Source organism: Anser cygnoides, chromosome 6 (assembly GCF_040182565.1).
Source record: "Anser cygnoides isolate HZ-2024a breed goose chromosome 6, Taihu_goose_T2T_genome, whole genome shotgun sequence".
Classification (NCBI taxonomy): domain Eukaryota; kingdom Metazoa; phylum Chordata; class Aves; order Anseriformes; family Anatidae; genus Anser; species Anser cygnoides.
Window position 1 is genome coordinate 40345410 of NC_089878.1, and position 17082 is coordinate 40362491.

Consider the following 17082-nt stretch of genomic DNA (forward strand, 5'->3'; position numbering starts at 1 on the left):
TGCAAAGCAAATTTCTTTTTCATAATTATATGAGATGTAGGCAGCACTGGACATGATCACAAACCTTGCTTTTCTCAACTAAAAGATCTTTCCTTTTAAAAAAAAAAAACAAACTTGTAATAATAAGTAGAGAGGTAAAGTAGTACTAATATTTCAGGTAACGTTTTCATAGATCTGATGGGCACCTCTAACTTTAGTGAAGTAATTGTAAAACAGACGCCATCGTTAGACCTCTATTTCTGATTAAAATATTACAATTTTAGCTGGTTTTGCAGGGTTTCTTTTCTCAGTTATAACAGTAGCAACAAGCTTCTGTAAATGTTTGTTTGCAGCTGTTGTATCCCTGGCTTTATCGAGCAAACCTTGATGTCTGTATGTACACAAACCTTTGGAGGCTGGGGTATGTCAGCACTTTTACAGCTGGAGCAACAGGTTAGCAATGACTTGCCTAAAGGCGGCCACTTCCAACTTTGACAGGTTTGTATAAATTGCAAGATATTATCAGAAATCTAACAAAATATATTGTTATTGAAGAATATTTTATATCTCATACAGTATAAGACCAGTAAACACAGAAGATATTTGCAAGAGAAGGCAACATAGATTTTTGAAATTTGGTTATTAAAAAAAACCAAACTAAAGCATTTAATCACACAGAAAGAAATAGTCGTGTCACAAAATGGAAAAAAAAAAGTATGATAGGGTTTGGTTTTAGCATTGTTACTTCATTCTTCAAAACTGGGTAGCCAGGTAGCACTATTAACATCTGCACTGTTAATTTGCATTGAGAGGGAATTCCAGGAGTTTAAATATTAGTTTTTAAAGTATTTTCGTGTATCGGCAGAATAGGACTTACCGAGCTGATGTTTTCTTGATTGCGTTTAGCTCTCTCCATCTCTGGAGTCATTGGTGTTGGAGTTCCTTTTGCTAGATGTTCTTTGTACAAAACCTACAGTGTACAAAAGGTGTCCACAAGTCAGACTGGCATAACTCCCAGCTCGGTCTGTAAGTGGGGTTATTGTTTAAGCATACTCATCACTGCAGGGGTAGAAAAGATCTGGGGAAGTAAAGCATCTAAAAAGTTATTTGCTAGAGCAGAAGGTAAAAAACAGAAGGGAAAAACAGGCAAAAATAAGGAAAACTGAGTGAAGAAGGATATATTAGAAGTGGATATTTTTTTTTCAGAATGGTTATTCTTAGTATAAGGCAGTTGTCTTTCTTCTTTCAGTACCGAGCTAATCTGTTCTTGATTGCGTTTGACTCTCTCCATCTCCGGAGTGACCGGTGTGGGGGTTGCCTTCCCTAAGCCTTCTTTGTATACAACCTACAGACCACAAAGTAACCCAAAGTCACAAAGGTACAGATTGAAAAACGTGATGTTACTGGTTTTAGAATAAACGCCATCCGTTATGAAAAGAAAAAAAAAAAAGAGGAAAAATGGTATTAAAAAGTTAATTGATAAAAAAAATCTTTCATGTACTGTAATTTTAAACTATGACTTTCTAAATTTGGGGGGAAAATTAGAGGGTTAAATAAAAAACAGGCAAACTTAAGTTATTTTTTTTAAAAAAAAGCTCTGTTTTAGCCCCTTTACTTCTTCCAGACAATACCGAGCTAATTTGTTCTTGATTGCGTTTCACTCTCTCCATCTCTGGAGTGATAGGTGTGGGGGTTGCGCGCCCCAAGTTTTCTTTGTATAACACCTGTGGGATACAGAACATGTATCCGGTATCTTAAAATACAACAAAAAGTCAGAAGGCTTTGAACACAAGTTATTACTTAGTTACAGAATTTCAAAAAGTCATGATGGGTTATGATGCGTAGCACTGCACAAAAGCCAAACATCTAAAGTTATCGGGAGGGGTAAGAAAAACTGTAAAAGAATAGCTTGTTGTATCTGGAGGGGAGGGAGGGTTAAAAAAAAAGGGCTCTATCCAGCTACAGCTATGACCATGGCTCTACAGGTCTTGGGGAAGCTGCCTGTGTCCCTAAGAAATGTTTTATCTACCCCACTGAGAAAGCAGCTCTTCCTGCTCTCCAGTTGCAGTTACAAAGCAAAATACAGAACAAACAGGATGAGAAGCTAAATGTGTAAATGCACCACATCCCAGCAGGGCACGAGGCTGTTGATGTCTGGATGGAGCCCCCAGTAACAGAACTGAGCTGCAGAAAACTCGTAAGTTTTTGGCTCAGCATGTTAACACCAAAGCCAACTTATTTTGGAAGAAGAGAGATTAATTTGCAGAAACAAATATAGATATATTTTTAAACTAAAATCAGTTTTCAGTTGGCAGTTAGAATGTTACTTTTTTAAAATATAGGCGCAAAGGAAAAAATAATCTATTTTTTAAGGTACCGAGCTAATGATTTCTTGATTGCGCTTGACTCTCTCCATCTCTGGAGTGATTGGTGTTGGGGTCACTTTCCCCACGTTTTCTTTGTACAAAACCTATAGGATACAAGGGAGTATCCAAAGATCATTAAAAAGGTAACAACAGAACACAATCACATACAATAAAGCTTTTGGGTTATTACACCTAGGAGGGGTTAGACTTGGCACCACTGCTGGTCCTGAAGGAAGCAATGGGCGTTTTGCCATGAATCTAGGATGCAGCAATGGACCCGTACAGTATCAATTGGGCACGAAAGCAAGAGAGTAATAAGAAATAGTTTAAAAAAAAATGCAAAGAAACAATGTCCATCAGAAGAAAAAGAAAAAAAAAAAGTCAAACAATTCTAGTAAAATCCTGCTTCAGACAGTGTTAAATAGAAGCTATTACAACTTGTCTGTAAACACAAAAAACTAGGGTTTTGCTATGACACGGGCTTATTTTTTAAAGTTAGGAAGCACAGATTATTAAAACTGCTAAAGGCTGTTAAACACTTAAGATCTTTAGGAACTGGTTTCCTGTTAAAAATACCGAGCTAATGATCTCTTGATTGCGTTTGACTCTTTCCATCTCAGGAGTGACAGGTGTTGGGGTGGCTTTCCCTATGTTTTCTTTATACAACACCTATGAGACATAAAGGAGCCAAAGAAAGCAACAGTAAATAAACAGCCATCTGTAGACAAAGGTGAAGCCTAAGGCATCTTTTTCTGTTATTTAATATCGCAGGGCCTAGGCATTATATATACATATGTATTTAAGGAAGGTACTTAGCAACATTGAAGTAGTGTTTGGCACACTGAGTTTTTAACTAAGGATGACCCAATACATAACTACGTACGTTAAATACATAACTACGCTGAGGGGCTGAGAACATTATGAGTATTCAAATTATAACAAAAAGAATGTCAGCATTGCAGAGAAGATGAAAGTTTGTTAAAAGTTTGTAGGATTAGAATAGGGCATCAAACTAAGTCTTAACTACAACAAAAACTGTAACAAGTCAACATTATCGCTGTAAACCACGGTGAGAGGTGGGTAAGAAGCAAGCACCTATTGAAGCTGCTTTAGAGCTAGGATTGGCATTATTTTCGAGCAAGTGTTACAAACTCCATTTATTAAAACTGTTAAAATGTTCATTTAAACAGAGTTAAAGGAAACTTTTTTTCTTGGCAAAGTACCGAGCTACAGATTTCTTGATTGCGTTTGACCCTCTCCATCTCTGGAGTGATCGGAGTGGGGGTTCCAGTCCCCACGCTCTCTTTGTACAACACCTGTGTAGTAACAAGAAGCATCCAAAACAAAATCAGAACTCAGTAACGATTACATTCAACATGAAACCAAATAGTTGAGGCTCCTAGATCTTAATCTGCTCTCAGGCAGAGCTCTAAAAGCTACCCCTGAAGGCACTGAGGACTGGGCTTGCACCAGGTAAGGTCTGAAGGCAAAGCTGTCCCTGCTTGTATCTTAGAAGATGCAATGATCCAACAGAGAGGCCTCTTACATCAATACTGCTGCACAACTACATTTTCATGGTGGAGGGAAGCTTTCAGACTACCGCTGAACCGTGCTGGAAAATGAGACCCTCCATACTCTATGGCAAGAGCACTAAAACAGGAAAGTGATAGGATTTAAAAAACAACAGCAACAAAACACTAAAAGGAAGTAAAAGGAAATCAGAACAGGGAGCAAAAATGGTTAAAGATATTTAGGATTATGTAAATAATCACATATACGAAGAGTAAGATGTAAGTAAGACTGGAAAATACAGTACAGTGAGGGAAAAAGGATATTTTAGCAACTGATTATGTTGGTTATGTGGAAGTAAGGAGTGGAATTGTTCCATTTTTAATAAAGGTTAAAAAGTTCAATTTAAGTGGAGTTAAAGGGAATACATCTTTTCCTCCACAAAATACCGAGCTAATGTGTTCTTGATTGCGTTTCACCCTCTCAACCTCAGGAGTGACAGGTATTGGGGTTCCTGTCCCCAGATCCTCTTTGTACAACACCTGTGGGCAATAGGGCTGGATTAAAAAGAAGAAACAAGCAAACAACAGTAACACGCAGCTTGCTAAGAAAAAAAGAATGTTTTTCAAAGTCGCTCTGAGCCAAAGCTTGGAATAAAAAAGAAAACTTACAACCTTCCTAAAAATGATTAAGCTGAAGACATACTCTGCAAAGACTCCTGGCAGAAAGCTACACTACCTTTGCTATTTGCTTCTCAGCATCTATTTAAAAAAAAAAGTCTCTGCAACAGTAGATAAAGACTTCCTAAAGGAAGACAGTATCAAATAAAACACAAAAGGAACAAAGGAAAAACTGTTTCATTTACCCATTCCATAAACATCACAGCAGGTTAAGCTGGCATGTATTAGAGCGCTGTTACACTGAGCTCATTGCCACAGCTTTGTCAGGTGCAAATAGTTTAGTTTTGATATGGAAAGTAAATAAAATCAGAAAAAAAAAAAGAAACAAAACTGAGGATGAAGTGATTAACAGAAGGAAAATCTGGATATTATTTAAGAATTTAAAAAAAAAAGATAATCGGAATCAAAAGAAGGGTGGGAGCTAAAAGTTGTTATTATTAACATTGCATAATCCAATCAGAGGAACAAAAATGATGTAAGTAACGATTACAGAGGAAAAAATCTCAAAGGGAAGAGGATATTCCTTTTTAAGTTGATTATAGGGGAAGAAGAGTATTTTGGGGTAGTAAAATTATTTTTAAATAGATCAAGAGGGAACGTTCTGCTTTGCAAACTGAGAAATACCGAGCTAAAATTTTCTTGATTGCGTTTGACTCTTTCAATCTCAGGAGTGACAGGCGTTGGGGTTCCTGTCCCCACCTCCTCTTTGTACAACACCTGTGGGATAACACGGCTACATGAAAGGAAGGCAGAGGAACAAGCAGCCAACAGGAGCGTTTTGTTTGCTGAGAGAACAAGCGGAGCACAAGAGTTTTCTGAGTTACCCTGAACAATCATACAGATTAAAAACCCCCAAAGTCCATAGCTAGCTCAGCACACGGACAAGCGAGTTAAACACCAAACACCGCTACGGCTTGTAGCAGGATGCTGGAATACCTTCCCGGCTGGGGTGGCTGCTTCTCAAGGGCCACATTTAAAACTGCTGGGTAGTTAGAATATCGAGTCTTTCATAAGTTATAACGACTGTTTTTTTGTCTTTTCGCTAGTTGTGAGGTAAAGCTGTTCCTGGCTGTACTTGAGCCATTGGAGGGCCAGGCCCTAATGCTCCATCCCCAAACTTTGCCACACACCACAATGACGAGTCAATCCTTTCCCTGCGAGAAATGCTACCAATTATCCAGAATTTATCATCACAGAATCTGGTTTGCTTATTACAAGAACTACAAAGAGACATGATCATAATACAGGTGTACATATGAACTTGGTACAGGAGAAATTACAGTTATCGGTACTCTCCTACCTTACTGGAAACGTTCCTCACCCCACAAAACATCCTAATGCTGCCAATTTGTTACCCTGCAAAGCTGGGCTTCCAGCATATCTATAGCCTACACCACCTGGAAATCCGGGCCACTGTCTTTCTGCAGCAAAATTAAAGACCTCCTAAAGGAAGAAGGTATCAAGTACAACACAAAAGGAACAAAGAAATAAATGTCATGTCATTTACCCGTCCCATAAACATCACAGCAAGTTACACCGGTGTGTATTAGCGCACTGTTATACCGAGCTAGTTGCCACAGGTTTGTATCAGACCACAAATAGTTTAGTTTTTATATGCAGTAGAACCAGGAAAAAAAAAAACAACACAACAATAACTCATAACCAAGGATTGAAGTGATTAACAAAGGGAAAAGCAGATATTAAAGAAAAAAAATGTTGAGTCAAAAAAAATAATTGGAAAACAGAACCTAAAAGGTACCATTGTTAAGATGATCTAATCGAAACAGGAAAGAAAAGGAGAAATGGAAAAATGGAGTAAGTAACAATTATGGAGGAAAAAACATCAAAACAAGGGGAAGAGGATATTGTTCTTTGTGTAAGTTGATTATAGGGGAACAAGAGTATTCTGGGGGTATTAAAATTATTTTAAAATAGAACAAAAGGGAATGTTCTGCTTTGCAAACTGAAAAATACCGAGCTAAAGATTTCTTGATTGCGTTTGACTCTTTCAATCTCAGGAGTGACAGGTGTTGGGGTTCCTGTCCCCACATCCTCTTTGTACAACACCTATATGGTAACATAGTAGTATAAAAAAATAAGAACAAAAGGAAGAATGCATTTGATAGAGGGAACACGTCACAGTTGTCTTTTATGCTCACCACATCCATTAGAAAGCAGGAAAAATTAGGAAGTTTAAACCAGTTAACAATTGTGCTCAGTTCAAAGGAAGTGTTCTGAGACCTAGAAATAATGCATCCTAGGTCTTAGATATGCTTCAACACAACCATAAAGCATTAGGAAAATGGAATTAAGCAAATTCAGAAAACTGGTTTTTAAAAAAGGCAAAACACTTCAAGCTTCACACAAAAAAGAAAAAAAAAGAAACTTTAAAAATTAAAGGCCATGACGCATTACGTGTTAAGATTACTATAATATCTTTTAAAAATGATTGCATAAAATATAACTAACAATGATTAAAAATTTAACAGCAGAAAAGGAATGTCTCTGTAAGTTAATTACTGAGAGCAGAACATTTACAAGCGTTAAAGAGTCTTCTAAAATGAAGTTATAGGGATCATTTTCTTAAATTGCAAAAAAGTACCGAGCTAAAGTTTTCTTGATTGCGTTTGACCCTCTCCATCTCAGGAGTTACAGGTACTGGGGTCCCAATTCCCAGCCCCTCTTTGTACAACACCTGTGTGGCAACAGGGAGGTATTTTGGGGGTTTTGTTTTTTTAAGGAAAAAGAAGGGAAAGAGGAAGATGGGGGAGAGAGATAGAGAAGAAAAGTAATTTAATATAGTGAAACTTTGAAGTATGACAAATACAATTTTGTCAGCCTTGTTCAAATGCTAGCAAAAAAAAAAAGGCAATCAAAATAATCAGCTAATGGCTAATGCTCCTAGGAGGTTTACTGTCTTCTCACCTGGGTGTGCCAGCAAGAACTGCAAGAATGCTTTTTGTGAAAGCAGAGCTCGAACTACACCACCTGAAAACTTTTTTGCATTTACGCCTTCTTCCCCAAAGGAGTCTGTTTACTTACATAAAATATCTTAGTGGTCAGCTTTGCCTCTAAGATTGCCTCTCACCAGTATAAAAGAGAGACACGATGATCACAGAGACAGTTAAACGTAGTGAAAAGTGTAACAGTGGTGGCGTCTCTGAACTGTCCTATTAATCTCAAGTCAGGTCTGAATTTTGTATCTGTCACATCTGAATTTGGTCAGACTGAGTCAAAACTAGACCCAAGACACTATAATTAAAACTGAAATATACTACAAAATTACAACATAAAGCACTTCCAGTTGTGCAGGGGGACAGGAATGTGTTAGAAGCAGAAACAATTCTGGATAGAAAGGCATTGCTACAATAATTTTCCCTTAATTACACAATTTTCTTCATTTTTCACATTATAGTGACATGGGGATGCTGCCCAGGTTTTCTTACAAAGACCTGAAGAGTCTATAAGAAAGCATCCAACACAACAAAACCAGGAAAATACAAACACAGTCCAGGTGCATTAGATTGCTTTGCTCTACAGTGTTAAGAGTTCATTTTTCATTTGCACTGCACCAGTGTGGTGAGTCTAAGGCATGTTAGAAGGATAGTCTTTGTTACCGAGGAGAAGTCACTCAGAATGTCACTGTTTTGATGGGAAGAAAACATAAGGAACTGCTTAGCTGCTTTAAGTAAATGAGGTTAAAAATTCACAGCTGGAATAATTTAATGACAATTAAGTTAGACTGAGGTAAAAAAAAATAAAATTTATAGGATACTGACAAGGCTTTAGGCTTTAGTTATTTGATTAAGAAAAGGTTGTTCAAAGTTCAATAAGGAATTGAAATAAAAAATTAATACGGAGGAGTTAAAAAGATTCGATTTGCATTCTAAACGGTAGGTTGTGTTTCATTTAGTACTACCGAGCTAATGTTCTCTTGATTGCGTTTGACTCTCTCCATCTCTGGAGTGACCGGTGTGGGGATGCCAGTCCCTAAGCCCTCTTTGTATAATACCTGTGAGGTACAAGAAAGTTTCCACAAAAAACAAACCAAACCAAACCAAAAAGAAAAACCACCACACTCAACACAGGCAATATAATTAAATCTCACTATTTTGTGAGTTATGTTTAGTGTTACGGTCACTTTTCAATTAATTACACACTTGTTCTAGAGGCTAATATTAAGGAACTGGCTGATGGTTGATTATTCTGTAAATATGACTACAGACACTAGGAGATAAAGGGTTAAGATAAAACAAACATGGGGAGAAACACCGGATTGATTTCACAGCTTACTACCAGCTTTGTTTCTTAAAAGAAATTCATGAGAAGTTGTCAATCACTCAAAAAAGTTAAACCACAAAAAGGTGGAATAATTGAGTTAAAAATATTGTCAGGGAAAAGAAAGGAGAAGGGTGAGATTCTAAATCACCGAAGGAAACCAGAATACATGTTAGGATGTTATGCAAAAATGAGTCGCCTTTTTTTTTTTTTAAATACCGAGCTAATGTGTTCTTGATTGCGTTTCACTCTCTCTATTTCTGGAGTGACAGGTGTTGGGATACCTGTCCCTAGGTCCTCTTTGTACAATACCTGCAGAACACAAGCACCCAGAAAGGTGAGAAGATCATATTCCTTCCGTAATATCTACAATACATTTGGATAGGCAATTTACCTGGTTAACAGATAAATACAATCTGGGATTATATGTAAACATGTGCAAAAGATATTTTACTCAGTAAGTACAGTCACCAGCTCAGCAAAGCTCTTAATGTCTACATTTAGGTGCTTGGAAACACAGAAGTCAATAGAGGACTTCATTATAATAGGACACAAATTTAAATACTCTGCTAATCTGGCATGAGAGGTAGGTATTTTCTGCTTTTCATTTTAGTTTAGGAAACGTCATAGTACTTCTTTTCAGGCAGTCAGTATTTCCAGAGGTTTTTTTTTAATGGTGTTAACAAACAGCTGAATTTAGTTGTGGGCTAGATTTCATTTTGATCTCTATTTTTTCAGAACATTATCATATTATTTCATTTTAAGGCTCTAGTGAGAAAACAATCTCATATTACTAGATTTAATTTAACCTACAATTGTTTGATCAAAAATTGCCTTTTCCACGATGGAAGACATATAAATGTCCTGTCTAAAACCTAATCATGTAGAAACACATTACAAATGCACCAGCAATTCTCACAAATTTGTAAACTACTTGCAAACTGCATTTCATTGGTTGACGTCATTGAAAAAAGAAAAAAATACAAAAATAAAGGATTCACAGCAAGAGAAAACAAATTATGTAACTTGAAAGTTAGAAAAATGAAGATTCATTTGAAAAAAATCAATTATGCACTAGTGACCTGCAAAAGTCACTAGTACCATAAACAGCTCAAGAGGGAATCAGTACTTAAAATTAGGAACAGTAAATCATGAGATATTCACTGTACAGGAGCTATTGCTCCTCAGCATTGTATAGCAAACATCTGAGGTACCAGTGATCAAGAACATATCCTCCCTCAACACTGCATTCAGGAAATGCTGGCTCAAAATCTGGAGAGCAGGGTTTAATTATCAGAATCTACACTTAACTAGATATGGGAAAAGCCAGATACTTTTTCCCATTTAAAACTGTCAGTAGTTTTTGTGACTACAAAAAGAGGCTCCATTTATTTTTTTCCACAAAGTTATTTCTAGCTGCTCACTTTTTTTCAGAATAATTGTAAGATATCATCTGGGTATTTTTTGTTTTTAGTTCTGTGTTTAGAAAAGGTCACAGAAATAATTCAGGGAAGTGGCTGATGGTAATGATTACTGCAAAATTCAGATATTTAAACTTCCTGCCGCTGACTATAGGGGTTTAAGGGATCTGTTCTTTCAACAATAAATACCACAAACAATATCAAAGGTTGGAGCTTGAGCTCTGCAAGATTATATGGGTAAGAAGAAAATTTTAGCCACTACCGAGCTGATGTGCTTCTGTGTCTCCTTGACACGTTTCACTTCGGGGAGATCGGGAATTGGAGTTCCTTTTCCAATACTCTCCTTGTACTTAATCTGCAAAGGCAGAGACATTAGAAATAGTTAGACTTATATTTAAGCACAGCTGATACATGTATGCATAACAAATTGTATGACTAAAGAAACAAACTCACTGAAATCTCAAGTACTAGATGTATTCTAATGGCAAAGAAGTTAGCAAGGAATTTTCTTTTAGAATTACCTATTAGATAACTCAGGCCACAGCCTAAAATATAGTAGTTTAAGAATAACTCAGAGCAGGGTAAAAAAGCAGTCTTGTGTGAACCAAAAGTTTTCAGTTGAAACTTAAAATTTGGGTATCTAATATCTTCCAGGTGCTTAACTTCAGCAAGAACAAAACCCCTGATTTATAACAACCAAACCATTTCAATGTATCAAACACTAAGTTACAAAAACCTGTGATGTTAAAAACTAAAAAAAAAATAATAATAATAATATAAAAATCTCAGCTTAATGGCATTAAAATAGGCACCTGGATTGCCATGCAGATTAATTAGAGCATTAACCTGATCTCATTGGCTCCAACATGAGCAGAAAGCTGGTGTTAAAGTACTCCCACCATCTTTACAAGCAATCTGTTAGAAGGTAACTGCTGCGGAGATTTCACTGTGAATGGCACTTTCATAAAAGCACTGTCTAGAAACTGTTATAAATGCCTTTGAACAGATCTGATATGATGTGGTCTTTCTAGCAATGAAAGCAGAACTCTGGATTTGTAAAAATCTATCTATTTAATATAGCTGAGGGTCATCATACAATATTTTAGCAATTAAGTGTTTGATATCAGTGCTATTTTCATTTTTTACTTCAGCATAACCAAAAACAAAAAGAGAATAGTATTTCAGAAAAATGTATTTAACATAATATGCAACAAATGGCTGAAATGTTAGTATCTCTTATACTAAAATAATGTCAGAATTCAAATAAAAAGCATGAAAAAAAATACAAATCTTGAGTTACATAGTTATTCCAATATATGAGTATTACAACTTTTTAATAGAATATAAAGGTTTTACAAGACATGCTTTAGTAGTCTTTTGACACTGCCTGCGCTAACACCCTCACAGACAAGTAACAAAGTGTGGGTTAGGTAAGTGCACAGTGAAGTGGGCTGACAGCTGGCTGAGTGACCAAGCCCAGAGCTTTGTGACCAGTGGCACAAGGGCCAGTCGGAGACCAGTCACCAGTGGTGTGCCCCAGGGATCAATATGGGGGCCGATACTGTTTAACATCATTGGTGACCTGGGTGCTGGGACAGAACGCACTCTCTGCAACCTTGCAAATGACACAGATCTGGGAGAAGTGGTAGGTTATTCTTCCCCTCCACTCAGCACCAGTGATGTGGCATCTGGGGTGCTGCGTCCAGTTCTGGGCGCCTCAGTACAAGAGAGACACAGACTTACTGGGGAGAGCACAGCACAGGGCCACAAAGATGATTACGGGACTGGAACGTATTTGGTATGTGAAGAGGCTTAGAGAGCTGAGGTTCTGTAGCTAGTAGAAGAGTAGGCTCAGGGGGAACTAGTCAACTTGTATAAATACCTCGAAGGTGGGAGTGAAGACGATGGAGCTGAGAATAACTTCTGAGTAGTGCCCAGTGACAGGACAAGAGGTAATGGGCACGAGTTAAAACACGGGACATTCAATCTGAACACAGGAAAACAATTTTTTACTGTGAAGGTGGTCAGATACTGGAACAGGTTGCCATGAGAGGTTGTGGAGTCCTTTTGAATATCTTGAATCCTTTGAGATGTTTAAAACTCAACTGGACACAGACCTGGGAAACCTGCTGTAGCTGAACGTGCTTGATCAAAGGGCTTGCAGTAGATGATGTCTTGAGGTGCCTTCCTACCTAAACAATTCTTTGGTTCTCTGCTAAATAAACTGTGTTTGGGATGAGATTAAAATCATGACAAGAGCTTTCATGTTTTAGAAATGGACTGTAACTAACAAATTGAATGTTAATCGTTAGAAAGATTATTAAATCACAAAAATAGACAAAAACTTTTAGAAAGTAACCCTTAGCTGGGTAGATTATTGCCAAACCACAGTTAGCAAAATTTAAAGAATTAAGAAGGAAAAAGCATATTATTTTAAGTTGAATTAGCACTCGTAGAGTATTAAAAATCAATTGTTTTGTACCGAGCTAATTGCATCTTGTGTTCGTTTAACTCTCTGCATCTCTGGCGTCTTTTCAATCGTAGTTCCAGTTCCAATATCTTCTTTATATAAAATCTTAATATTTAGAATCAAGACAACAAGGTTAAGCGTACAAAATACAACATTATTTCTTCTAGGGAGTGAATAGATTTGCATGACGAGTGATTTGCACTCAACAGTGCAGGCTGAAAGCCAGCTGAGAGGATCTCCAGTCACTGCTTATTGCCTATCTGAAGTCTTATTTACTATGAGTGCTATGTGCGCAAAAAGGAGCCGATCATTTATATTTGTAGTAATGCATTTTAAGTAGAATATCAAAACATTTGTAGACCAATTTTAGGATTGAAAACTAGTATTTGTTCTTCTTGTTCTAATTTTGTTTTGGTATGTTTTACACAAATTCTTTCTACTTACTAGACTAATGAAACTAGTGGCAAAATGATACAGCAGACAACAGGCACTTCATGGTAATACATGAAATGTGAAAGGTATTGGGGAGACAGTTCACTTTTCACTGAAAGAAAAAGCCAAAGACTGCACTACTTACATGACAACAGAACAAAAGAAAGGTGGACACTTGTAATAACACTTTAAGCAGAGGGCTGACTGTTTAACTATATCACAGCTATGTACATGGGGAAGAGTGCAGTCAGGGAACTCCAAAAGTGACAGTAGATAAAAAGGAGTAGCATAAATCAGCTAATCAGTTTGAAAAAGTTCTTATGCACATTTAAGCAGGTCAAGAACATAAGTATTTGTAAGGGAAAAGCCTAAAATTACATTTACTCTGAGGGTGGTGAGGCACTGGAGCAGGTTGCCCAGCAAAGCTGTGGCTGCCCCATCCCTGGAATTGTTCAAGGCCAAGTTTGATGGGGCTTTGAGCAACCTGGGCTGGTGGGAGGTGTCCCTGCCCATGGCCCAGGGGATGGAAATAGATGGGCTTTAAGGTCCCTCCCTTCCAACCTAGACTGTTCTATGATTCTAAAATAATTATTTTATTAAACACATTAAACTGTGGGTGTTTTGGAATGAGCACTGAAAACAGAAAATAACCATACCGAGCTGAAATTCTTCTGGTTTTCTTTCACACGCAGCATTTCTGGTGTATCTTGTACAACTGTAACTTTTCCTTTGCTGTTCTGTAGGTCCCACTGATACTGAAGCTGTTGAAAAAGTTGAAGTAAAATGCCAAATGTTGACTCTACACCATAAAAATTTACTCACTGAACTTTCTTTGAAGCTAAGAAAAATAAAATATTTTCAAGGACAGCTTTTAAGGAGACCATGTTAACATCACCATTAGTGATATAAAGACATACAGTTATAAATATTCTCACTTAAATTAGTAATAGGAGATCCTTAACTAGATCAATCAAAAAATCTTGAAAGGTGCCAGACTATGGCATCTAAACTAATTAAGCCTCAACAATTAAAGATTTCAAGCCAGACTGTGGAGTAATTGTTCATGTTCCTGACCATACAGTCCTGCAGTTAGTCTCTACTAACCAGAACTTCTGTAAGTATAATTCTCTATTATTAGCAAAGGAATTGTAAAAGCACTGCAGGAAGAAAACTACAGACTCATTTTTTTTCCCTGTGTACTGCTGAATACATAGGGGACCAACTGGGGATCCCTGAGAATATAAAGGCAGCCTAGTTGGGATTAGAGTGTGATATTGGGACATTGTTAAGTAACAAAAAAGCTGAACATTTTTAATTATTTGACGGTAACAACGTTTGTTATGTATATACATACTGTGCTGAAGTTCTTTTGATTCTCACGGACTCTCTGCATTTCTGGTGTGTCTGCTACAGGCACATAGTATGGCATGGTCCTTTCTGCATCTTCCTTGTATTTTTTCTAATACAAAATACAAAACACATTCCATTAATTCAAAAGCACTAATAAACAGCCTGACTTTTCTTATTGTTGCATAATGCTCATCTTTACGGAAACGTGAGTACTTCTGTTTCAGATTACACCTCTGCATAAGACTTGTTTTAAACATTTAGAGTCATTAAGGAGTAGGAAAATTCAGCTAAATCTACTTAGAATTAAATTTGCTTTGGTATTGCAAAAACAATAGGAATGATTGTTCTATTTTATACAGTATTACAATAAGTTAATTTCAATATTGAAACGGATTTTCAATACTGGTTTTCAGTAAGAGATGCCACCTCACTGTTCCACAGAAATATGTTTTTCTGATGTACTTCCTGAATGTTGTGACAGGTAGCTATTCAGGTGCTCCAAGTTAACATCTGCTCAAGGTTCCCATGTGAACAATGATTACATCTCTTCACTCCATTTACCTGGCTTGAAAGGTTTTTGACTTGCTGGGCATGAATAATCTCTGGAGTATCGACAACACTCGTGTAGTTGGCTTTCTCCATTTCTGCCAACTGTTTGTATTTGATCTGTTAGGGAGAGATAAGGGAGAGATCACATTTAGGTGCCTTTATCATATCTTTGCAACAATTTTCACACTATTTCACACTATTTATTCAGAAAGAAAAAAAAAAACAACTGCTAGCAATTTTTTCTTTAAAAAAAGACATCAGACGTGAGAAATGGATTATTCACACAGACCTGACTGGCAATGTCTGTGGCATTCTTTGCTCTCACAAAATCCGGTGTCTCCAAAGCCAGTTCTGTCAGACCTTTTCCTCTAATTTCTAATTCCAAGGCTTTTTTGTACTCTTTCTGCAAATTAAGACAATAGATAAATATTTTATTGATGTGAAAGCAATCCCTTTGGCAACTTCAGGTATTTTCATGACCACATCACAAAACAGGAATACTGCTAATATAAACGTACAATTAAACACACACATGACATAACTGAAGTGTTTACTTTATAACTTAAATCTTGAGAACAAACAGCCCAGCTGCAGCAGCAAATGGAGGCACACTACAGGCCAGCTCTATTAAGGTTCCTTCTCACACCAGTAACCTCAAAGTGCAAGTTCCCTTAGGTCATCAGTGATCCGTGTAAAACAGTGACTTGTACAGAAGAGGAGCAATAGGGAGCAAGCAGTTTATGAAATGCTTATGGTAGTGAAAAGTGGTCACGTATGTTTCACACTGGGCATGCCCAAAAAATGCAAGGGGACAGGATTCTCTGTGATAGTGTAGGTCCTTTGAAATTAATAGCCTCTCTAAAAATTCATCAGCAGCTGCTACTCTTCCCAAAGACATCTTTCAGTGAGGTCTAAAAGATATATTAAAGATATATTTTGTATAGATTGGTATAATTCATCTCTTGCTATGGCAACTGCTGAACTTGGCTGAATATGTCTGTACTATTCTCTGGTAATAAAATAGAGGCTCCTTGAATAACTTAAAATGCTTGCCCTAAGTACATACAAAATGCTGTCAGTACGCAGTCAGCATGCTCAACAGAATTTGTTAACAAGCCATATCATAACTTAGTTTTTTCAACTTTAAGCCTGGTGATGTTATAGCCCTTAAAATTTGAGCTGCACTTATCCTATGAAAATAGTCACTATGAAATATTTATGATACCAGTCCACTTTGTAAATAACATAGGTTACACATCCTGACTGTCTGTTGGCCACCTCTCTCCACTGAGATGGGGAAAAGTCTGCCTTGGCCATCAGTCCTGCAGCTGATGCAGTCAAAAACAGTTTATCTGTTGACCATCTGACCATTGATTGCAGCACCTGTTTCTTCTTCACTTACCTTCCTGATAGTGACTGCAAAGACAGAAACAGCTCACTTACAAGTTCAGGCTACCAGTTTCAGACTTAGTCACCATACACATTCTTTTTTTCTCTCTACTCAAGAGTTTGTAGGGTATTACTATATACTAGTGTTATATGGCTATAAGCATTTGTCCATCTGAAGTTGTTACCTCTATTCAGGTATTTTCCAAATAGCTTCCGACATACCTCATTCAGGATTTGAGTTGCATTCTTTGCTCTTAACATGTCTGGAGTCTCCTCTAAAGCTGTTAATCCTTTACCTTTGACACCTTCTTCCAGATCCTTCCTGTATTCTTTCTGCATAAGAAAGAAAAGGAAAACTGCAAAGACAGACTAAAAAGAGTTCTACACTCTACAGCTTTATTGCAAAAATGAAATAAATAAATAAATAAATCCAAAAGCTCCAAAAGAAAAAAAAAAAAAAAAGGGGATCTTTTAAAACAGCAAAGGTATACGGTTATATAAGAACTACTGCAATGGAACAGTGTATAGTCATTATTGTTCAAGACAAAATGCAAGGGCACACACATACACATCCCGCTATGTACCAGTTATGCTGGTGAATGTCAGGAAAGGACACAGTAAATGTGAATACAGTTAACGGACAATAATAAATGTACATG

At 37.0% G+C, this 17082-nt stretch overlaps 1 protein-coding gene across 19 annotated transcripts in view; it reads right to left on the reverse strand.

Moving 5' to 3' along the window:
• NEB (nebulin) overlaps positions 1-17082 on the reverse strand; it is a 124277-nt gene that overhangs the window by 4235 nt on the left and 102960 nt on the right. For 3 of the 19 annotated variants that reach the window (XM_066999881.1, XM_066999865.1, XM_066999864.1), the window contains 15 exons: positions 16646-16756; positions 15324-15437; positions 15047-15151; positions 14490-14594; positions 13792-13896; positions 12716-12808; positions 10496-10588; positions 9032-9124; positions 4304-4396; positions 3569-3661; positions 2922-3014; positions 2357-2449; positions 1611-1703; positions 1232-1324; positions 857-949 (listed from right to left, as the gene is read on the reverse strand). In XM_066999881.1, the coding sequence (XP_066855982.1) occupies positions 857-949; positions 1232-1324; positions 1611-1703; positions 2357-2449; positions 2922-3014; positions 3569-3661; positions 4304-4396; positions 9032-9124; positions 10496-10588; positions 12716-12808; positions 13792-13896; positions 14490-14594; positions 15047-15151; positions 15324-15437; positions 16646-16756 (1470 nt within the window). Of the gene's footprint in view, positions 1-856; positions 950-1231; positions 1325-1610; positions 1704-2356; positions 2450-2921; positions 3015-3568; positions 3662-4303; positions 4397-5158; positions 5252-6508; positions 6602-7136; positions 7230-8453; positions 8547-9031; positions 9125-10495; positions 10589-12715; positions 12809-13791; positions 13897-14489; positions 14595-15046; positions 15152-15323; positions 15438-16645; positions 16757-17082 lie in introns of all 19 variants that reach the window. The other 16 variants (XM_066999882.1, XM_066999880.1, XM_066999863.1 and 13 more) reach the window with 15 other exon arrangements.